Below are 25,477 nucleotides of genomic sequence, written 5' to 3' on the forward strand. Positions count from 1 at the left end.
TGAGCTAGAACATGGGTTAGTTTAATGATTGTTCAGCTGCTTTTTAACTTATTCCATCATTTTCATATTCTCTTGTTGCCCTCCTTTTTCTTTACATTGTTCACCTGGTTTCTTTCACTGTCGGTATATGTCAGGCCCCTACCTACCTAATGATTGTTTTTGCTGATGTGCAGTACTTACAAACATTTCATCCAGTGCAAAATATTGTTAGGGATATCATTAGTCTTGCAAGATGAAAAAAAAAACACTAATCCCATAGAGGAGCCTCTCTTATACTGTGCCTCAGTAGTAGGGTCTCTTTTCTTCTTAGTGACATGACACTGATTGTTAGTTTAAACACTAAATACTTTACACAAAAACAAAACAATAAATTTGGGTGTTGGTAGATGAAATTTAATGTAAGGAAATGAAAAGTAAATATAAGTAAAGTATTACACATAGGAAGTAAAATGTTAGGCTTGAATACACAATGGAAGATCTGAAAATCAAAGGTGCACTTCATGAGAAGGATTTAGGAGTCATAGTGGACTCAACACTATCAACTGCCAGACAGTGTTCAGAGGCTGCTAAGAAGGCTAACAGAATGTCAGGTTATATAGCGCCTTGATGTGTGGAGTACAAGTCCAAAGAGGTTATGCGCAAGCTTTACAATGCACTGGTGAGGCCTCATCTGGAGTACTGTGTTCAGTTTTGGACTCCAGGCTAAACACAAAAGACAAAGCAGAGAAGAGCAACTAGGCTGATTCCAGGGCTGAATTATGAGGAAAGATTAAAAGAGCTGAGCCTTTTCAGTTTAAGCAAAAGGAGATCAATAGGAGACATGATTGAAGTGTTAAAAATTATGAAGGGAATTAGTACAGCGGATCAAGACTATTATTTTAAAATGAGTTCATCAAGAACATAGGGGGCACAGTTGGAAACCTGTTAAGGGTACATTTCACACAACCATTAGGATGTTTTCTTTACAAAGAGAACCATAGATACTTGGAATAAGCTACCAAGTTCTGAGGTAGACAATAGGACTTTAATGACTTTCAAAACTTGACTTCTTGTTTTTATAGAAGAATTAAGTGGAAAGGACTAGCAAGCTTTGTTGGGCTAAATGGCCTGTTCTCATCTAGATTGTTCTCAGGTTCTTCCATAACGTATCTTCTCAATATGTTTTAAGGGGTGGGGGGCAATCACCTAATATCAAAATGCACCAAAGCGTATCAATCATCTCACAGAAGAATAGTTGCCCACTTTGCAGTATAATATTCTTCCTTCATCCATTTAGTATACCCACTTAATCCAACTGATGGCATGATCATTAGGAATTTTTATATTACTTTTACTTTTTAGAATAGAATTGTGACTGAAAAATAGATAATTGGTTTTGTGCTGATGATGCAGAGATTACCTTTGTGTCACATGGATGTAACAATTAAACACTGGACCTTCCATTAAAACAATATAAAGCGAGGATGGAGCTTCGAATATTGCAGGCGTTTGTGGATGTTTATACCTTGCCTAACCTTATATTGGAGTTTATCTCCTTCATTACTTAATATAGAATCAAGCAAAGCAGTTGTTATCAAGCATTCTACATAGACCCTGTATATGTATCTAGACAAAGGAAACCATGTTAGATTTCCATCTCAAAGCATAGAATGCCAGAGGGAAGTGATGATCAAAGATAGATAGATAGATAGATAGATAGATAGATAGATAGATAGATAGATAGATAGATAGATAGATAGATAGATAGATAGATAGATAGATACTAGGTTTTTCAACACCATACAGTATATCTGCATAAGTAATCACCTCATGTATCAAAGATTATTGGGGCTCTGGTAAGTGTCTGTTAAACCCCCTGAGAGTTATCATCTGGGGTCAACATGGAATCACTTCAGTTGTCAAGAGCATTCTACAAAATTCAGGTTCACCAGGTCAGAGTACCATCTGGTGAGTTCTGGAACCACTGTATCCATGTGATCTGTATCTGTAATAGACAGCACATTCCAAATCTACACGAGACTTCCCTCTCGACATTTTATATCTTCTAGGAACATAATCAACTTGATTTAAATCTCTCTCGGTGCCTTTCTAAGTCTAGCGACCAGGTGACCACAGATAATCCCGTTTTGGACAACATTTACTTTTGCAACACACAGTGTGTTTTCAGAAAATGGGTCCTGTTTGGTAGTGTCCCATGACGATCAGCTGTCAACTCTGTCCCTGGAGATACTGCACCAGGCAGGTAAGCTGGCATAAAATGTACATTACATGGTTTCATAATATTTGGAGCACATAACAGTACAAAACATACACACACACTCATCTCTATGCCATTTTTGGCATCAGGTATAGGGCACATGAAGCAAGCAATCTAACTAGCTCTGAAATATCTTGCCTGCTTTCTTCATTTGTAAATTTTGCTTTGTGTCCAGTTCAAAGCTGATCTAAACATTAAAACACTTAATGTGGGTACAGCTGAGGATAGCTTCATGAAAGACTGCCTCCAGGGTTCTGGATACATTACAAACTTGAAATCTAATTATAACCCGCAGAACTACTACCCTCCATTGTAATTCCACTCAAGGTGCCCCTGCTACCATTTATATGAAAGGATATCTTTAAGCTATATTCTGTAAAGGTCCCAAAGTTGTCCAGTGACACTGCAGTATTGTTCTGAAATTCAGTTATTATTTTCCTCTGCCTGTCCTGGGTTTTAAGTAGACATTGGGCTGTGATAGTATCTTAGAAGCTTCCACACCCTGGCAGGCCAGACACTACACTGATATTCATCATAATAAGAAAGAAAAGTACTATTTGTCACAAACTAGTCTATGGGAATTCTCATTTCACTGATTTGGTACATCTCAGTGTGAAGTACAGCCAGGTCCCATGCCCGGCAGGGACGCCCCTGCTGCATCTATTCCGGGGGAGCCACCATGGGCAGCTCAGTACCTCCCCCGGGACGCTTGGTGGCAGCCTCCCTGGCAGCCAATGATTCCCCAGACCAGCGCATGGCTCCATGGGAGATGGAGTCCTCCACAGCCTGGTTGGGGGCTCGGATGGCCGCCAGGGGGAGCTGCGTGGACTTACCAGCCCGGCTGGTCAATTCCTCAGCCCCACCCGGAAATGCAATTAGGCCCAGGTGACCAAGCACCTGGACTACATCCGGGTGGGGTATAAAAAGGCCAGCCACCACCACTCGAGAGAGCGAGAGTCGGGAGGAAGAAGACAAAGCGTGTAGGAGAGGAGTGGAGGCGGACCAGGAAGAGAAAAGGCATTGTGTTGTGGCCAGGACTTATAGAAGGGTGATTGGTGCTTTGGCACTGGGTTGGTGCACTAAGAACTGTAAATATTATGTACAATAAACGTGTGTTGGGTGACATGAACGTGTCTGCCTGTCTGTGTCCGAGCCAGTCTCCACATCAGGTAGAAGGAAAAACATGTAAGACACTGGAAGGTATTTTGCTAATAAATATGTTTAATAGAGAAATGCATTTATTATTTTAGAGAACAATACAGAAGGATCAGCTCTAACCTCCTGCTGTCTGTAGGTGTGTGTGTATCTAAGCAAGTGGCTTGTCCCACCTGCAAGGCAAGAATATGCACATTTAAACAAAAAGATTAATTTTCTAGTATAAAACTCAAAAAGAGAGCAAATAAATTAATAATGCAATTAATGCCTTATAACCATTCAGTTTTTTCATCTACATTGACGCTTCTCTATTGGTTGCACCCTTCCTCTCATTTCACTGAAACTTTCCAATATTAAATTACTAACATGGCCAGTGCTCCTCATTACCATTCTTTGGAAAAAGGATAGTTAAAGATGTTTGAAAAAAGATGAAATGTAAAATAACTGCAATAGCTCATTTTTTAGAATGATAGAATGAAGTATCTGGGTGAGGACCCTCAGTTGACCCAGGGTGGTTGTGGTTGTGTGTGTCCCTCTGTTTCCTGTAAATTCTTTTACAGTCTGTATTTTTGCACTTATTTAGTAAACAGTGGAGAAGATGCCCACTCCTAGTGCCGATATTTGTTGAGTAGATGTTGTGCTGTAGCATGGCACAACATACATTTATCAAAATTTAGAGAACAGGATACACATATTATACACAAAAAAGCAGCCTCTCCAACTGTTATAATGTCCAACTTCAATGTTTTTTGTGTAAATTTCAGTGCAGTTCCTATAATCTGTATAGGAAGTTATATGGTTTTGAGACTCAAGGAATTTAAATATTGGATTAAAATCTGTCTGTAACCTGTTTTGAGAAAGTTAACCCCTTTTTATCACGACATCATTTATGTTTCCCATTCAGGCACCACTACATTAAATTACTGTTTCTGCCTTCTCCGCTGAGATCTTGCCCAGAATTGTCCAGGGTGTGCTTATTTGTGATGTCCATCTGGTGACAATATAAAGGTCACCCAGATGTTTCTAGGGTATCTGAGCTTTCTTGTTTTTCAAATCTCATCTATTGTTTTTGACTCCAACTTTTCTGATCACAGTTTGACTTTGACAAACTGTCTTCTTGACTGCCGGTTTTAGACCTTTAGCCTGTTCATTAAATCAAGTCAAGCTAATGACTTCCACCATTATAAAGAACTCTCTATGTTAGAGAAGGATTTACTTTTGGTGACATTGAGAAACATGAAGCTACCTATTAAAGAGTCTGGGAAATCTGCAGTCAAATAAACCTCTTTGACCCACAGGGTCCCCACACCCACAGAGGGCCCCACACAAAATCAAAAGCCTTTATCAAACTTGGCCTTAATAAACAATTTTTTAATTCTTTAGCAAAATAAATTATATTAATTTAAGGATTCAAATAAATCATTCACTGAGATAACTTTCACTTATAATATATCAATCTCATCTTGAGATATTTTAATCAAATGAGACTAGTTGCACAATTGCTAAGAATGGCCCTGTGAGTGTGTTTAATTAAAGCTGGTGGAATTAGTTTGTGAACAAATTGTGCGTGTGATTCCAATCCATGACAATTTCTGTTTTGATGGAGGTGAGTTTTACAGACCATACATTTCCCAGTGCAAGTCTTTGAGCCACAACAGCATATGGAATAACTACAGCAGCCACCTCAACAGGTCAACCTCATGCTTTTCTATGGTATTGAAGTGTTTGGATTTTATTTTGAATCATCCTTGGTATATGATTACTACATTCCTAAGTGTACTACTGGTGTATATGGAGAGCTGAAAGTTATCTTAAACATGATATTTATCAAAGACCAAACTGAATATATCTACTTGTTTTTTTTTTCTAGTATATGGAAGAACAGCAGCAAGTGTGCAAGTATTTAATAAGGTGCTCCAGAGCATATTTCCTGCAGGATTAATGGATATCCCACAGTATTGCCCAAGGCTTATACTGAAAAAGAATTTTTAAACTAATCTTATCATTTTTTGTATCAAAAATACAGCATGTTAACCCCCTATTTGCCTTAAGAACACCCTGAATTCAAGATTTTCAGAGTGTAGCACATTGATGCTGGTTCATGCCAACTCTAATCTGTCCCTCAGTTGTTATAAAGTAGATAGATAGATAGATAGATAGATAGATAGATAGATAGATAGATAGATAGATAGATAGATAGATAGATAGATAGATAGATAGATAGATACTTTATTAATCCCAAGGGGAAATTCACAGTAGAGGATGGTGGAAAAATATTCATATAGCTTTTTCATCTCATTCCACAGATTGCCAGTTAGGCTGAGATTTTGTGATTGAGGAGGCCACTGTTTTAGGCTGTTAATCCCAGTCATGCTCAAGGAACCATTTTAGGGCTTCTTTAGTTTTGTGACATGTAGCATTATCCCCTGGACATTCGGAAGGATACATTACTGTAAAGATTGAAGACTTTTTTTTAGATATTTAAACATTGGTCTGTTTGGATCAAGGAACCCAGTGTGTATCTTGAAAGACACAATAATACACCATTACACTGCCAACATTGTTCACACCCTGAAGAATCAATGGTTTGGGACCAATGGATGTTTTCACTGTTTCCTAGTCCTCCCATTGGTGTGAGGCAGTATAACTTGAAATTCCTCAGAACAGATTATGTTTTTCAGCAGTCCAAAGTTTGTGACTCTTAGCCCATAGTAATCATCGTGCCTTATTTTTATTGACAAGTGTGAAACTTATTTGGGTTGTTAGGTGACATACTGTATTGCATTCCTAACAAGTGATAACTGTCCAATAAGACTTTTTCAATGCTTTTGACCTCAGCTATTAAATGACTAATTGTCACCTTTTTGTTACTTAAAATAAGTAGGGGTATAGCTCATCAGCACTTTTCCTAAATTGTCTGTTTTCAGCTACTAGACTTCTGTTGGCTGGATATTTTATAGGAGGTTGCCTGTTCTCATTACCTTGTGACAAAGATGTAAATGAATACCCTGGTTTACTAACACACTTATACTGACACATCTGGCACCCACTGCCAAACTATACTTAATGGATACTTACATTTCTTATCTTGCATGTCTGTCTCTGAATTGAAAATTGGTACAATCTGTGAGTACCTCCCTACTCCGAAGTTGTCCAGATGATTAAGCAGAGAGATGATGATTGATCCACCTAAGAATTTACTCAGTATTGTATTGGCAACTACAGTTTGATAAACAGAAAAACACTTACTGAACTTTGTGTGGATATTGTAATGATAAGCAGATATTTTCAAAAATGTCAAAGAGCCCATAATATCTATAATGTATAAGGAGGAAAGAAGAAGAATCTTTATGAACTGATGGATACAATGATCACACTTTTCTTTAGGTATCCATTATAAATCAGTTATTAACAGTCTATAAACATTCTATTAACTATGATATCAATAATAATAAATTATCATTAAAAATAATTATATTATTTACTTAGGTTACTGTTATTTTTCATCATTTGAAAAAATTTTATATTTTTCAACATTCATACTGTTAATTGCTGCTATAATAGATATCCTATATATATATCCCATATCTATAACAGATACCCTAGACATTATTTTATTTATGAACAGAATGTTTGCGTTAAGTTCCAAATGACTTAGGAATTTCTAAATACCATATTTTAGATATAACTTCTAAAATTATTTAAAAAATTAATTATCAAATGAAAAATTAACAAAAGCAGTATACTACTCAATATGCCTGACTGTTTTATGAGAAATGCAATCCCAATTAAGCAGCTGTTTAATGAAGGAATATATAAAGGCTTGTTATTTTCAAAAGTAACAATGGATGTCACAATCTAATTTTATTTTAGTGCTTTCTACTTATCTACGTATTTTCAAACTATCTACATCCAGATACTGGATGTGGGATTCAAAATTTTGGATGTTTGAAGCAACAGTGCTTATGTTTGTGCCTCTGTCTTGCTGAATTTTACAGTTGTTTGAATTATGTTACATCAGTAATGCATTATTATAGTTTAAAGAGCTGTTCACAGGAATATAGTAAATTAAAATGATAATTTTATTTTTTATGAAGCTCTTTTGTGCACTATAAGAGCCATTGTATAAACTAGAACATTGTCACAGCTTTGACCAGTGGGCCTGCAATTTTAGAAATTTCATTAATTTCCATCTATTTGTTCATTTGCTAAAAACATAGTGCCACAGGTTTCCAGTGGTTGTCCCAGTATCACTGAACTGACAGGGTGCCAATATTAGAAATATTACTTACAGAATTAATTTTATATTCAAAAGTTATTTACTTGGGAAAAAACATTTTTATCATGTTTTAACTTCATACACAATTAAAAAGTTGAACTTATGCTTAATACTTATTTGTAACAACACATAATATTGTAAAATTTACAGTTCATTAGAGTGTAACAGAATTTTATGGACGTTCAGTGGTTAAACACACTCAAATACCCATCATTTAGGCCCTTGTTGTTTTATTTTAATAAGGTCCACAAACCATTCTAATGCAGGTCTTAAAGGAGATCAGATATCCCCACCTTGTTCTTAAAGCACAATAGTTAAAGTCAGGTCTCCATCCACATAAACTGAGCACAGCTAGCTAATGATATGCGGAAGGTGTTCCTCCATCTTATGACTCTTGAAGCCAGATAAGAGGAAGAAGAATTATTTGTGTAATGTTTTTGAGTTTAAAGGTTATTGTGCCAAACACTGTGTCAGAGGTTTTTAAGAAATGCAATAAATAAATAAAGAACAAATGTGGAAAATTAATGCTCCTGCAATATATCCACTGGAACATATCTAGTTTTACTCCTTGCTGTAAAAGTGTAACTGGTCATTTCACTTCACAGTATGATTGTCATATTTGTCTGATATTCTTCAATTTTTTGTTTAACTTGTTTTTTTTTCTCTCATCAGATGGGAAAAGGCTCCTTCAAATATGCATGGGTATTAGATAAACTGAAGGCTGAACGTGAACGTGGGATTACCATTGACATCTCTCTGTGGAAGTTTGAAACAACTAAATATTACATCACCATCATCGATGCTCCAGGACACAGAGATTTCATCAAGAACATGATTACAGGAACTTCACAGGTAAAGTCATCTAGCTGTTTTAAGAGTTAAGAATTTAAGAGGGAAGAAAGAAATCTACATATTTTAAATGGAGACAATGTTTTTGTTGGGATACTGATTTTGAGGCAAGTTGTGTTGCTGCTTATCACCTGGACCATCATCAGTCTTTGGTTATCTCTCACAATCTAAGCTCATGCTGTCAGGAGTACTGGAAATTCTAAAATGGCTCATTATGGGCATATTTGACTGTATTTGTATTTAGCCTTAAACTGATTCCCCACAGAGAAATGTTTTCTGCTCTCTGGTCCAGATGTTCTTTTAAATGATCATTAGATCAGTCCAAATATGTCCTGTCTTTATTGGGTCAGTCTTTACTGTTTCTTATGTCCATTAAGAGCATGTACCATAACAACATGTTTTACAGAGGAAAAAAGTATTACAATACAGCATTAAACACCAGTTGGTGGTTATTTGCATTCTGCAAGCATTAAGAAAAGAAAACAGAGAAGTCAATGTGTCTGATTGGATTGACGTGTATTCATCTGTGGTCACAGTATGATTAACACCATCCTGGTTAGAGTGTACGAGTTTTATGGTGGTAAGTTTGGTAGAGGCAGGGTTTAAGGAAAGATTACTGTTCTTCTTCTTGGTCCTGGTCTTGGAGGCGGTGAATGGAATGGGAAAACAGGTGGGTGATTGTGCTGCTTTCAAAATTTTCTTGAAATTGGTCTTTGTAAGATTCGCATTCAGATGATGTATTTAACAGAAGGAAACCACTGGAGATAAGCCAGCTGAGGTGTAATGTCTGTTTGGATTAAGACTATGGCAGCTAACTTCTAAACTTGTTGTAAATTGTTGACATTTGGCATAGGTAGACTATTACAAAGAATAGCCCAAATGAGAAATAATTTGTTTGGAAAAGTACTTTAGCATCCAAGTTTGAAAGGCAGGCTCAGAGTCTGTTGGTATTTTGTAAATAGTACAATGAATGAAGTGCTTTGAAATCAGCAGGACGATGGGATTCAGGATGTCAAGCTACTGTCAAATACAAGCCCAATGGGATGGGATTCAGGATGTCAAGCTACTGTTAAATACAAGCCCAGTGCTGGTCACAGAGAATAATGGGATCATTTTGCGAAGGAGCTGTTCCAGAAGCATCCTTAGATGAGATGCCAGTTTATTGTAGGCCTCACTTACACACACCTTGCTCATGCAAAGCCTCTTTATGACAGTCAGTAAACCAAACCAGACGTGTATTTGTTTTCTGCTTTCTCACACAGAAATTTCATTGTTAACCCTACATTTTTCAAGTAGTTTGTAGGTCAATATTTGTTCACAGGCTTGACATGTAACAAAATTGGAAAAATGTATATAGTATTTGTGCACAAACCCTAGGACAAAAAGTGCTGAGCTTAAGTTATTAGCTGACTTGCTCTTTGCATACAGTGATTTCTGAATATAGCTTCTTCACGACTGACAGGTTTAGTTATTCATTTATGCTCTCCTATCAAACCATGTAGTTTAACTTTTTAGTTTTTATTCACACTTACTAAAAAGATTTTTCATAAATTTTTACCAGTGCCAAAGCTGACATGGTTCTAACTCCAAATCAGGAGGAAAGTATGGCAAAACATACATTAAACAGGGCATGAGAGAGCCCATCCTCTTCTTGTTCTTCCGATACTCTTAATGAAGTAACCTTGCTTTCTGTGTTTACAGGCAGACTGTGCTGTATTGATTGTTGCCGCTGGTGTAGGAGAATTTGAGGCAGGAATCTCTAAAAATGGACAAACACGTGAACATGCCCTTCTGGCCTACACACTGGGTGTCAAACAGCTTATTGTAGGAGTTAACAAGATGGATTCCACGGAGCCTCCATATAGCGAAAAGCGTTATGATGAGATTGTCAAGGAGGTCAGTGCCTACATAAAGAAGATTGGCTACAACCCTGCCAGTGTGCCCTTTGTGCCTATCTCAGGTTGGCATGGAGATAACATGCTGGAGCCTTCACCCAATGTAAGTCTATCTTTACTTATTATCCATTGGTGGTCTGTGGACTTTCCAAGCATCTGTATGGCTAAACTAGTGTTTACTGTTTGTGCATGCTAATCTCTTCAACTGTAACTTGTTAATCTCTTTTAAGGAGATTAAACACAGATATCTAAATAATTGAATGGCTCAATAATGATATTCTGTCACCACTTAGACCAAGGTGGCTCTGAACTCCTGGATATGATGTACTATCAGCATACTAAATTATGTACACTTTATACAGCAAAGAGAGACTTTAAAAATGCTTAATATTAATGATGGGCGAAACAAGTACATTTTGATTACATACAGTTTTTCAAAACCAATTTAAATTTCATTTCACATGTGATTATACAAATTACAAAACTGAGTAAAACAGTTTTGGGAGATTTTATAGTTTATTGTGGTGGCAAACAAGGAATACTGTTCTATTTACCCTTGTTCACACATAATGCTACGTAATGCATGTAATCCATGTAATTTGCACTCTGGTAAAATCAGCTGTATTTATGCCTCTTATTCCCATCACCATGGAGGAGCAGCGGCGCAGTACATTTCTTTGAAAATGTGACATGCCGTTTATTTTCCACATGAAGACACACCAAACCAAAATTGTGCACATTACTTTGTTTTTTCCACAGGAAAATCTCACTAGATGAGAAGCCAGCCCCCAAGCCCAGCTGTTATCTAGCAACCACTCTTTCCTATTTTTTTGAATTTCTGCAGAACAGATTGAGGATATGTTCTCTTCTAGTGCTGCGTACCTTCAAGTTTCTTTTCTGTCTCAGAAGCATGTTTAGGATTGTGGTCACCAAGATTGTCATTATAATTGACAAAGTAGGAATGTTTTCACATGTTTGGTGGCTGAACAAACTGTTTTCACATGAAAGGAAATGAGTCTAGCAATTTTTTCATCACTAGGGATTTTTATTCAGATACTAAGTGACAGACAGACGTATGCAGAATTAATTCATGTAAATGCTTCCAGACAGGAACTAAATAGCTTTCTTCTTATTGCAATTGCACTAATTTTTCTTCAAGCAAAATGTAATTTGTTTGGCAATTTTTTTCTGCGAAGTGAAATAAGACTACAAAATGATACGGCAAAATTCTATTTTGTATGAATCGTTTCATTTATCACTTTTTACTAAAATGGTAAACGCTTCCAAAAATCAACCTAAGGTAAGAAATTAATTTTAAGATCCAATGAAGTAAGCGGCTTGCATATTAAAAAATCTTTACTTTGCTAAATTATATATTTATTTCTTGTCTTACGTCATCTTAGATGTCATCAATTATTTTAGAATGTTTAAAGGCCTTATTTTTTGGAGCAATTTACATCAGTGGGTGAATGTATATTAGATGCAGATGAAAAATTGCAATGGTGCAATGGTGCACTTTTAGTAGTTCAACATCTTTTTTTTGTAAAATATTATAAAGGAGTCTGAATTTTTTTGCAGTATGCACAGAGTACACATCAGATAGGTTTGGGATACTAATATCCTTTCAAAAGCCTAAATTGCAGAAAAATGAACAAAGATTTGCACGATATAATGACACTAGTACACTGTCATCTACTTTGTTCTTCCATTGAATAGCGGCAACTTCCTATAAGCTTAGAGTTGAAAGGGTTGGGGACAGAGATGGGGTTGGTGTTCTTCCTCTTGGTCACTCTGCTCTGGGCTGAAGGCAGACAATGAAGGCAAGTAAGTGGCTGTATCACACCCAAATCCCCTGAGCACTCATTAAATACATCCTCATACAAAGCCATGTAAAGGAGTAAAATGATGCATGCAGACTGCTCCCATAAAAAATAGAGGACAAAGATTTAGGTTCTTTCTACTACTATGCTGTCTAATTTCAGGTTCCAGCTCAGTGTAGCTTTTTTCCATTATTGTAAAAAAAAATCAACCAGGAGAATGTTGTATCTGTTGTTGTTGTTGTTGTTGTTGTATCTGTTAACAACCAAAACACAGAACATGGTGCTGCTGGTTATTTGGATCAGAATACAACAAAAAATAGATCTTTATATAAGGCATTTGTTGAGCAAATTCCTAAAATTGTTTAGTCCAATGAGCTCGTTTTATTTTTTTTTTCACTTGGAATTTTGAAAATGCTCCAATAGAAAAATATCAAGTCCATAATATTACAATGTATGGATCTAGGTATTTTTGGTAGTATTCTACACTTTGTACACTTAATACTTATTATTTGTTTTTGGAATTTGTTTATAACCTTACCAGTATTGCTTAACTGAGTTTTGGGCATGTGTTCTTCAATTACGTTTTGGTTTAGTACTGAATAAAGATGCTAAAAGGAAAATCATTGCATGCTGTTGATCTTGTGCTCAAGCTGCAGTGGATAATCTCATTTGTGAGATGTCATGCTGTCATCAGAAAGAGATGGAGGAACAGACTACTTGACAGCTTTTAACAAAAAGCTAATAACAACATAGTAGATAATTGGTTCCATCAAATGATCATCAAAGCTACATAAACGTAGCTTTGTGTAACATTTAACCATGTACTGAACAATCAGATAGCAATAAGAAAATGAACATTTATCACTGATTAGTGAACTTCAAAGTAAGTGACCAAATAGAATTCCTTTGACCAATGTAACTGTCAATATCATTATGTTGCATGACTACTCTCAAATTTGGCCCAGTTAAAGGCTATGCCAGTTGCAGATCTGGTGCTAGGCTGATACAGACTCCTAGACTGACAAATGGAACAAAGCAGAACAGCTCACAGCAGAAAAAGGACAAATAAGTCTAAAAGTGGCCAAGTAGCATGGAACTTACCATTAGGACATGTTGATCAACTACTATAATGGTGTCTTAATGAAGTATAAATCTAAAGGATGAGTTATTCAATTTAAAGTTTCCAACTTGTCATTCTGCAATATGGAGCAGTTTGTTGTCTGCATAAGGGATATCCATTTACCCTTTTGTAAAAATAACGTCCAGCATTGTTAATGTAGACTAAAACTGGGATATGTCAGTTATCTGTGCCTGTCTGTTATAACATAAAAACAACACTGTTAGTAGCTAGTTGATCAGAACACTGCCTCATATCCTGATTGAGCTTGTGATAACATTCTCATCTAAAAAGCTTCTCATTGAAGTTATGAGTAGTTTATTAGTTGATTTGGGAATTTATTTTTTTATTTTTATTTGATATTCTTTATTAATCCCTAAGGGGGAATTGTCTTTGCGGATGTCCTTTTTACTGTTAGGAAAATTACATTTTCTTTGTCAATTTTATCTTTTGATAAATATCAGTCAAATCATTTATTTTCTAAGCCCAAACTCTCCAAAATTCACGGCGGTGAGAGCCTATTTATACGGACAAACATTGTTTCAAAATACCTTTTCCTACTTACACTATTCTGTCTGGTATTGTAAAGTTGAAAATCTATCATGTAGCAGTGGAAGATACAGTTAGTTTTAATATCTGAGCTGTAAAACAGAGCTTTGGTCGGGCTTCCAAAATCCGCCAGGGACATCTTCACCCGAAGCAGGCAACAAAGAGCTTAAAAGAAGATGAGCTTGCATTTTGGAATAAATGCAGACATATCTTACTTTTTATAGCTGGACTTAAAAAATATATTGATTAAATATCAAACATGATCTTAATGTACAACAACCCCCCCCCCCCCCCCAAAAAAAATAGCTGGATCCAAAGTCAAAGAAAGATGATCCTGCCATAAAACAAAATGGGGTATGTTAATCTATGGAAAGCCACATTAACATTTAGAGATATCTCAAAATGAATTTCAGATATCTTAAAATGTAATTTACTTTATAAGATATCTGAAACCCGCTTTGAGATATCTCAAAATAATTTCCATCACATTTTAAGATATCTGCAATATATTTTGAGATATCTCAAATGCATTTCAAGATATCTCAAATATATTTTCAAATATCTCAAATTAATTGTGTCTGCATTTCAATATATCTCAAATGAATTTTCAGATACAGCTGTGCTTGAAAGTTTGTGAACCCTTTAGAATTTTCTATATTTCTGCATAAATATGACCTAAAACATCATCAGATTTTCACTCAAGTCCTAAAACTAGATCAAGAGAAACCAGTTAAATAAATATTATACTTGGTCATTTATTTATTAAGGAAAATGATCGAATATTACATATTTGTGAGTGGCAAAAGTATATGAACCTTTGCTTTCAGTATCTGGTGTGACCATCCTTTGCAGCAATAACTGCAACTAAACGTTTCCGGTAACTGTTGATTAGTCCTGCACACCGGCTTGGAAGAATTTTAGCCCTTTCCTCCGTACAGAACAGCTTCAACTCTGGGATATTGGTGGGTTTCCTCACATTAACTGCTCACTTCAGGTCCTTCCACAACATTTCGATTGGATTAAGGTCAGGACTTTGACTTGGCCGTTCCAAAACATTAACTTTATTCTTCTTTAACCATTCTTTGGTAGAACGACTTGTGTGCTTAGGGTCGTTGTCCTGCTGCATGACCCACCTCCTCTTGAGATTCAGTTCATGGACAGATGTCCTGACATTTTCCTTTAGAATTCTCTGATATAATTCAGAATTCATTGTTCCATCAATGAAGGCAAGCTGTCCTGGCCCAGATGCAGCAAAACAGGCCCAAACCATGATATTACCACCATCATGTTTCCCAGATGGGATAAGGTTCTTATGCTGGAATGCAGTGTTTTCCTTTCCCCAAACATAACACTTTTCATTTAAACCAAAAAGTTCTATTTTGGTCTCATCCGTCCACAAAACATTCTTCCAATAGCCTTCTGGTTTGTTCACGTGATCTTTAGTAAACTGCAGACGAGCAGCAATGTTTTTGTTTTGGAGCGCAGTGGCTTTCTCCTTGCAACCCTGCCGTGCACACCATTGTTGTTCAGTGTTCTCCTGATGGTGGACTCATGAACATGAGCCAATGTGAGAGAGGCCTTCAGTTGGTTAGAAGTTACCCTGGGTTCCTTTGTGACCTTGCTGACTATTACACGCCTTGCTCTTGGAGTGATCTTTGTTGGTCGACCACTCCTGGGGAGGGTAACAATGGTCTTGAATTTCCTCCATTTGTACACAATCTGTCTGACTGTGGATTGGTGGAGGCCAAACTCTTTAGAGATGGTTTTGTAACCTTTTCAAGCCTGATGAGCATCAACAACTCTTTTTTTTTTCTGAGGTCCTCAGAAATCTCCTTTGTTTGTACCATGATACACTTCCACAAACATGTGTTGTGAAGATCCCTGTTCTTTAAATAACACAGGGTGCCCACTCACACCTGATTGTCATCCCATTGATTGGAAACACCTGACTCTAATTTCACCTTCAAACTAACTGCTAATCCTAGAGGTTCACATACTTTGCCACTCGCAAATATGTTATATTCGATCATTTTCCTCAATAAATAAATGACCAAGTATAATATTTTTGTCTCGTTTGTTTAACTGGTTTCTCTTTATCTACTTTTAGGACTTGAGTGAAAATCTGATGATGTTTTAGGTCATACAGTGATCCCTCGCTATATCGCGCTTCGCCTTTTGCGGCTTCACTCCATCGCGGATTTTATATGTAAGCATATTTAAATATATATCGCGGATTTTTTGCTGGTTCGCGGATTTCTGCGGACAATGGGTCTTTTAATTTCTGGTACATGCTTCCTCAGTTGGTTTGCCCAGTTGATTTCATACAAGGGACGCTATTGGCAGATGGCTGAGAAGCTAGATTGCTTACTCTTCTCTCTCTCTTGCGCTGACTTTCTCTGATCCTGACGTATGGGGATTGAGCAGGGGGGATGTTCGCACACCTAGACGATACGGACACTCGTCTAAAAATGCTGAAAGATTATCTTCACGTTGCTATCTTTTGTGCAGCTGCTTCCTGAAACGACATGCTGCACGGTGCTTCACATACTTAAAAGCTCGAAGGGCACGTATTGATTTTTGACTGAAAAACAAACTCTGTCTCTCTCTCTCTTTCTGTGCTCCTGACGGAGGGGGTGTGAGCTGCCGCCTTCAACAGCTTTGTGTCGCAGTGCTTCGCATACTTAAAAGCCAAACAGCCCTATTGATTTGTTTGCTAGAGATTGTTTTCTCTATCTATGTGACATTCTGTGCTCCTGACACGCACTCCTTTGAAGAGGAAGATATGTTTGTATTCTTTTAATTGTGAGATAGAACTGTCATCTCTGTCTTGTCATGGAGCACAGTTTAAACTTTTGAAAAAGAGACAAATGTTTGTTTGCAGTGTTTGAATAACGTTCCTGTCTCTCTACAACCTCCTGTGTTTCTGCGCAAATATGTGACCCAAACATGACAAAATAAAAATAACCATATATACATATGGTTTCTACTTCGCGGATTTTCTTATTTCGCGGGTGGCTCTGGAACGCAACCCCCGCGATGGAGGAGGGATTACTGTATTTATGCAGAAATATAGAAAATTCTAAAGGGTTCACAAACTTTCAAGCACAACTGTATCTTAAATTGACCTTTCATGCATTTCAAGATATCTCAAAATCATTTCCTGTAAAACTGTCTATTATTTCAATGGAACTTCTTGTTTATTATTAGATATCTTAAAATGTATTTGAGATATCTTGAAATGAGCAGGAAGTGATGTTGAGATATCTGAAAATGTATTTGAGATATCTGAAAATGGACATGTAGCTGTTTTGAGATATCTGGAAATGTATTTCAGATATCTTAAATTGTATTGTAGATATCTGAAAATGCTATTGAGATATCTTGAAATAATTGAGTGTCCTTTTAAGGATATTTTAAACTGCATTTTAGATATCTTGATATACAATTTGAGATATCTTAAAATAGATTGTTAGATATCTGAAATGGAGCAGAGACCCATTTTAAGATATCATGAAATTAATTTTAGATATCTAAAAATGTATTTTAGATATCTCAAACAACAGTGAATTTTAAGTTATCTTAAATGCTTTTTGAGATATCTTAATTATATTTCGAGATATCCTAAAGTACTTCCCACTCATTTTAAGATATCTCAAATTTATTTTGAGATTTCTGAAATGCATTTTCAGATATCTCAACATAACTTCCTGCACATTTTAAGATACCTCAAATACATTTTTAGATATCTTAAAATAACTTCCTGTGCATTTCCAGATATCTCAAATACATTTTGAGATATCTTAAAATAGACAGGAAGTCCCATTGAAAGAATAGGAAATTTTACAGGAAGTGATTTTGAGATATCTCAAATTGTATTTGAGATATCTCAAAATACACAGGAACTTTTTTCGAGATATCTCGAATTGCATTTAAGATATCAAGATATTAAGATATTTAAGATATTAAAATGCATTTCAGATATTTCAAAATGTACAGCATATCATTTCAAGATATCTTGAAATCTATTTGAGATATCATAAAATGCTTTTTAGATATCTTAAAATAGATGCATTTTTAGATATCTGTAATTCAATTTGAAATCTGAAATTGCATTTCCAGTTCATTTTGAGATATCTCTAAATGTTAATTCGGCTTGCCATATTAATCATCTATGCCCATCTACCTTTAGGTTTATAGTCTTAAACTGCTTTTTTGGTGTCACATGTAAATTTGCATTACCAAAGAATTCACAACACAATATGTAAGCATGAGCTTTGTTGGGTCGAATGGCCTCTTCTTATCGAAAATGTTTATAATGTTCGTATGAAAATTACAATATACATATAAAGCACAATTGCTGATTGATTGCTGGTTCTTTATGCACAGCTTTGTTTTTCATTCCAAAGACTTGATGAAATATGGCAAATAGGTACCTCTTACCATAAGTCAGGTTTCTGGAATATAACATTTGGCTTTGCCTTTACAATCCACTGCTCCACCCAGGGAGACAGTGGGGGCAGCTCAGGAATGGAGCAAGTATATATATATATATATATATATATATATATATATATATATATATATATAATATAGCCCTCTTTTTCTTCTTTTCACTGTGCATTAGCACCTCATCATTCAGCCTGTGGCAAACCCACCTAGGCTCCTCGTTCATAATGACTGTTTTTCTTGTAATGTAATTTCAGTTTCTTGAACAGAATTTATAAATTTGAGAGTTTTATGCCTAGCATTTTGGTACTATGGGTTTATTGTGAGCATCCACTGTATGCACCATGTCTCTTCTAGTGTTTTAACTGCTACCACATAATGATTGCTGAACCTGTCAAAATTAATCTCTCTTTAGATATTTTTTCCAAATGTGCTGTACCATTTCATACTTCATCTCTAAGGTGAAATAGAATTCTAATTCTTTGCACCTTTTACAGTACACTTCAAATTTTCTAGTTAGCTTTCAGTTTGGTTATAGTTTCAATCTAACTTTCTTTGTTTTTGCCCTTTTGCTTCAACGTTTCTGTTCAGGCTTCAAGAGATGGATACACAGTATGCTGCATTGGTAATTTTTTAGGGAGGGGGGGGGGTCAAAACCCACTGACGCTACAGAAGGAATGACTGTGCATAAATAAATATTAATAGCCTGGGTTTAAATTACAGCTCCTTGGACCTTGCTATTCTGATCAAGTTTCACACAGCCGGTCTGGCAACTAAAAGTTTTAAAATGTGCTGCTGTGTTGTGGAAAATAAGTTTGATATTTTACCTTAGGAAAAGTAATAATAGAAGAAGATAAAAAATAATTCAGAAAAGTAATGGATAAAAATGAGTTCCACAATATGCTCTTTGCTTTCATTTTGCTTTTTAGTGTTTCTATTTTCAGAATTAACTGCTTTGGAGCCAGAATACTTTTTAAAGTAATGCATCTATCTATCTGGCATATAGTGGTTTCACATCTATGTAACTAAAATTATTCCTTCTGGTGAGGGCTGACTCTTCCATACAGAAAGGACATAAAGCTCTAACAAACATTTCTCCAGCTTCAGTTTCTTCTAACAGTGATGGTTATTTCTTATGTTTGCAAGAGCTGTGTAAACTCATTCTAAATATGGGTCATACTTTTGATTCATTGGTACTGTTTAATAAAAATGAACAGCATGCAGCCCCGGTTTCCTCCTGTCAACAGTTTCTATGGCCTAATAGTTGCTAGTCTGTGATTATCATTTTTCAAACTGAAGTGTTCTGAATGGGCTTTTGAGAAAATTGGCGCTGTCATTCTGAACTGCAGATCATTATTTTATTTATCCTTCAGAGAGAGGATCCTCCTATCATTCCAGCTGTTGAATTTCAAGTTATTCTGGACATTTTTTTAAGCACTGAATTAATTTGAATTTTTTAGAATTTTTCTTTAAGCTGTTTACGTTTATTTGGTCAAGGAATTTGAATTAATTGAACACTACTCTCTCCAGTTGTTCCATTTAAACTCTCTAAATTGTCATCTTTTCTTTAATTTTAATATCCTCTCTGAATTCCCATATCTATTATATTCATACTGAATTAATATTTTTTTAATTATTTTATCCCAATGTTGTTTACATACAGATTTTTCATTAATTTAGATCAGCGTCTCCTTTCCTTAAGCTATCAATGCTGTTTTTCAATTCATTGCTTTATTTTCAGCCCTGCAGGTTATTACATTTAAGGACATGATTAATTTGGTTTAGTTCAGTCCTCAGTGAACTATACTTAAGTATATTATACATTAACATTTTTCTTAGCTGATTTAACTCTTGGCTCCAAGATGTTTACATTCAACAAACACATTAATTCAGATTTCATTACACCTTCTAACAATATATTCCTTATTGCATTTTTCCAGTTTTTCCAGTTAGAATAAACTGTGGCCTCAAACTGTTCACAATGTGACTGTTAATTCCTTATTTATTTGTTGTTTGCCTCATTCTTTACTAGATGCCCTGGTTCAAAGGCTGGAAGCTGGAGAGGAAGGAACACAGTGCTAGTGGCGTCAGTCTCTTGGAGGCCCTTGACACTATCCTGCCCCCCACCCGGCCCACTGACAAGCCCCTTCGGCTGCCTCTCCAAGATGTGTATAAGATTGGAGGTGAGCAACCTTCCTTTGCTGGAGATGATGGACATTTTTTCAGTAATATTGTTGATAATTTGAGTTTATTGAACCTGAACAAAAGTATAAATTGTCATCTTACAAGCAAACAATGGTCTGTCACTTTGATCTGCAGGTATAGGAACAGTTCCAGTGGGCAGGGTTGAGACTGGAGTTCTGCGGCCAGGAATGGTGGTGACCTTTGCTCCTGTCAATATAACCACAGAGGTGAAATCAGTTGAAATGCACCATGAGGCTTTGAGTGAAGCCCTGCCTGGTGATAACGTAGGCTTTAATGTCAAGAACGTATCAGTCAAGGATATCCGCCGAGGAAATGTGTGTGGAGACAGCAAGAATGATCCCCCCCAGGAGGCGGCTCAGTTTGTTGCTCAGGTGAGCTTTCCTTCCATTTTGACTAACCACGTTTCTAATCTTTCCACTTAAATACAATCAGCTACATCCCTGTCTCTGACCAATGGCAATCTCCATATGACTTCACACTTCAGTTGGCTGCTGAAGCAAGCTTTATTGCTCCTTACATATGTAGGTTGATTGACCTTTAATAATTAATGTTTTAAGATATGTGTTTTTGTTATTTTATGAGTTAAGATGCCACCAAGTCAAACTGATCTTGCTTATCCATTAATCAAATGTCCTAATTCACTGTATAGGTCAATGAACTGAAGCTTGACCTGTTATTATCAAGATTGTGTGTGTTGTAGATCCCTGCAAAAGCACAAAAAAGCACAAAGCACAAAAAAGGAAGCAGCCCTTAAAAAAGCAAATAAAGCCGCAGCTAGCGGAGCTCTGCTTCAGACGTCCATCTCCTATAACGGACGAGACCAACTCCAATATAAGAATTGAGGGTATACCTGAGAAACGAGAAAGCTCAAACCCAGTGAAATTTGCAGTAGAATTAATCTCTAAAATAATTGGAGATGATTTTAAACTCGACATTGAGATAGCAGCTGCTTATCGCACATACAGATCAAGCACCTTTAAACCTAGGTCTTTTATTGTCCGCTTCGAGCGATTATAATGTAAGCTTGATGTGATGGCACTTCTTAGACACAAGCAAGAGATTATATTTGGAAATAATCTTATTCGTATTTTCCCCTACTTCTCACCATTAACAGCTGCAAAACGCGCAGGCTACTTTAACATTAGAAAATTGCTACAGAAAGCCGATATCAAATACAGCCTCTTGTATCCCGTCAAACTGAAAGTGGAAGTTCAAGACCAATATTATGTATTTCCAAGCAAAGAAGAAGCTGAAAAGGAACTAAAGAAGCTGTTTTCTACACTTTTTTGAAAGTCAATAAGGAGCTGTATTCTGTCAAGACATGGGAAGGACCTATCATCTGCTTTTGAATCCACTTTTAAAGAGACTGGTATTATAATTATACATCCTTTTATTTACTTGGTCATTATATGTTTATGTCTTAATTACAGTTATAGACATGAGTGTGTAGAAGTGTGGAAGAAATTAAAGTAGGGTTGTTTTTTGTTTTTTTTTACTACCTTAAAGTAGACTATTTAACATCATACCCTTGGTTTATTGCTATTTCTACTATTTCTACTATTACATTATACTATCACATTAGGATTTACTATGTTTATCCTAGACTACTTTTTAAAATCATTCCCAGGGTTCTTTCTTTTATTATCTTAATATCTTAAAATTGCTGAAGATTATTTTAGGCTTAAAGACTGTTAATGATTATATTTTCGGCAGATAGTATTTAGAACTCAACTGCAATAGATATCTCTTTGTTTTAATTCTCTAACGCCGCTGCGGGGTGGGGTTTGTTTTGTTTTGGACGTGCTCCATCTCTTTGTATGTCAGAGGACCGCGAAGTGGGATCAAACCTCAAGTGGGGAGGCAAAATGGGGGGGTGGGGGGATAAAGGGGGGAGAGAAGGAGAGCAGGCTATATCTAATCTATTCTTCTAATCCTTATAAGTATCAATGCAACAATAAGCTAAAATGCAATAACTCATGGGGAATTTTGAAATTAAGATTAAAACTGCCTCACTACCAGTTAAGACAATAAAATGACATTAAAAACTCAGAATCAATGTCTCCATGATGGGACAGTTAACTTTGTGAGCTGGAATGTTAAAGGCCTGAATCACGAATTAAAGAGAAAGAAAGTATGCTCTCACCTAACAGGCTGAAACGCTAAAATAGTATTTTTACAGGAGACCCACTTACTAAGCAAGGATCAGTTCAGATTACAAAAAGACTAGACTGGCCAAATGTTCCATTCTAGCTTTATAAAGAAAACTAGAGGGGTGGGAATTCTCATACACAGAACAGTTTCATTTGTAGCATCAGATGTAGTTTCGGACCCTGAAGGGAGATATGTGATGGTCATGGGCAACTTATTTAACAGTAAAATGATTTTGATAAATGTTTATGCACCCAATGTCGATGATAAGGAATTCATGCAAAATCTATTTGCATCCATTCCCAATGTGAACACTCATAAAATTATAATGGCTGGGGACTTTAATTGTGTTTTAAATCCACTCTTAGATAGGACTCCTGTGACAGGGGGGACGACATCTAACACTGCAAAGACAATTACACAATTTTTAAATGACCACAACTTATCATACCCCTGGAGGTTTCTAAACCCAAACTCAAGAACATATTCGTTCTACTCACCAGTGCATTATAGCTACTGAAGAATTGATTATTTTTTTATAGATAATAATTTCCTGCCTACAATTAAATCAGGCAAATACGACACAATTGTTATCTCCGACCATGCCCCTCTAGTCTTGGAGCTAAAATCATTAAGCCCCTCACACTCACCTCGCAGATGGTGTCTAAACCCTCTTTTATTGGCAGACGAGAACTGCACAGAATTTATATCCAAACAAATCAGCTTCTTCCTAGAGACAAACACGCCCACAGAGGTTTCTGCAGGAACACTCTGGGAAACTCCAAAGGCCTTCTTAAGAGGACAGATTATTTCATATCTTTCCCACAGAAATAAATTAGAAACCAAGAAAGTGTCAGAGCTAAGAAGCGAAATTACTAGAATAGATGAAGAACAAGCCAGGAGTCCAAGTGAAGCTCTTCACAAGAAAAGGCAGGCCCTGCATACAGAACTTAACATCTTAACAACTAAAGAAACTGAACAACTTATTTATAAGTCAAGACATCATTACTATGAACACGGAGAAAAAGCTAATAAGCTTTTAGCTCAACAAATTCACAAACAAGAAGTTCGCAATGCAATCCCAGTAATCACCAATACAAACGGAGAAGAAATCATTGACCATAAAAATATAATGCACACATTTAGAGATTATTATAAATCCTTATATTCTACTGAGTTCAAAGAAGACAACACACAATTTAATGCATTTCTGGATACATTACAGACACCACAAATAGATGCTTTAAGTGCTGAGGAACTGGATAAACCTCTGACACTATCACAATTACTAGATGCTATAAAGGCACTTCAAAGCGGGAAATCAGCAGGCCCTGATGGTTACCCCGTAGAATTTTATAAGAAATTCTCCACTCAGCTAGCTCCCCTCTTATTGGCAACATTTACAGATGCTAGAGACAACCAAATACTACCTCAAACATTTCGTCAAGCATTAATCACTGTCTTTCCTAAACAAAATAAGGACTTGTTACAATGTGCATCATACAGACCAGTTTCACTCCTAAATAATGATGTTAAGATACTCTCAAAAATTCTAACTAGAAGGATGGAGAAAGTGCTGCCCTCGGTAATATCACAGGATCAAACAGGATTTATTAAAGGCAGACACCTATCTTCTAATCTCCGACGCTTGTTTAATGTTATATATTCACCAGCAAAATCAAACACCCCAGAGATATTACTATCATTAGACGCAGAAAAAGTATTTGATATGATTGAATGGAACTAACTTTTCACTGCATTGGAGAAATTTGGGTTTGGCCTGAATATTTGTGCATGGATCAAACTACTGTATACCAATCCAGAAGCTTCAGTTTGTATTAACAACATTTGTTCAGACTACTTTAAGCTAGAACGTGGTACCAGACAAGGATGTCCCTTGTCACCACTGCTGTTTGCAATCGCCATTGAACCACTGGCGGTCCACTATCGAAATTGTTATCAGATAAAGGGGATTATCAGAGAATGACTAGAACAGAACATTTCTCTATATGCAGATGATATGGTTTTATATATATCAGACCCAGAAAACACTGTGCCTGCAGTTTTAACAGCACTAACAGAATTTTAAAAGATATCCGGTCTCAGAATTAATCAAAATAAAAGTATACTCTTTCCAGTGAATTCACAAGCATATAATATTAGATTGGACACCCTACCTTTTACCATAGCAGATTAGTTTAAATACCTAGGGGTAAATATCACAAGTAAACATAAAGCTCTTTATCAACAAAATTTTGCCGTCTGTATGGAAAAAATTAAGCAAGACTTGCATAGATGGTCAACCCTTCATCTCACTCTAGCCGGAAGAATTAACGTTGTTAAGATTAATATCCTTCCTAAACTTCTTTTTTTATTTCAAAACATTCCAATATATATCAATAAATAATTTTTTAAGCAATTAGATTCAACAATAACCTCATTCATTTGGAACTCAAAACACCCACGTATCCGAAGAGCGACCCTACAAAGACCTCAGGCAGAAGGTGGCATGGCTTTACCTAATTTTCAGTTTTATTACTGGACAGCAAACATACAAGCTATAAAAACCTGGACACAAAAAAACGAACATACACAGGCTTGGCTTGCAATAGAAGTAAAATCCTGAAGTACTTCTTTATACTCCCTGCTCTGCTTTCCAATAAATGCAAGTTATTGCAAATATACTAATAACCCAATTGTGCTTTACTCACTTAGAATATGGAACCAACTTAGAAAGCATTTTAAGATGGAAAATCT

General features: G+C 36.1%; 2 protein-coding genes across 2 annotated transcripts in view; both read left to right on the forward strand.

Moving 5' to 3' along the window:
* The window catches only part of ndrg3b (ndrg family member 3b), a 1,230,027-nt gene that overhangs the window by 897,499 nt on the left and 307,051 nt on the right, over nt 1-25,477 (forward strand). The gene's annotated exons all lie outside the window — the stretch shown is intronic.
* Nucleotides 1-25,477, forward strand: part of eef1a2 (eukaryotic translation elongation factor 1 alpha 2) — a 34,284-nt gene that overhangs the window by 5,465 nt on the left and 3,342 nt on the right. The window contains exons 3-6 of the mRNA XM_028811617.2: nt 8,364-8,543; nt 10,242-10,538; nt 20,400-20,550; nt 20,687-20,943. Of these exons, the coding sequence (XP_028667450.1) occupies nt 8,364-8,543; nt 10,242-10,538; nt 20,400-20,550; nt 20,687-20,943 (885 nt within the window). The remainder of the gene's footprint in view (nt 1-8,363; nt 8,544-10,241; nt 10,539-20,399; nt 20,551-20,686; nt 20,944-25,477) is intronic.

Source organism: Erpetoichthys calabaricus, chromosome 10 (assembly GCF_900747795.2).
Source record: "Erpetoichthys calabaricus chromosome 10, fErpCal1.3, whole genome shotgun sequence".
Lineage (NCBI taxonomy): Eukaryota > Metazoa > Chordata > Cladistia > Polypteriformes > Polypteridae > Erpetoichthys > Erpetoichthys calabaricus.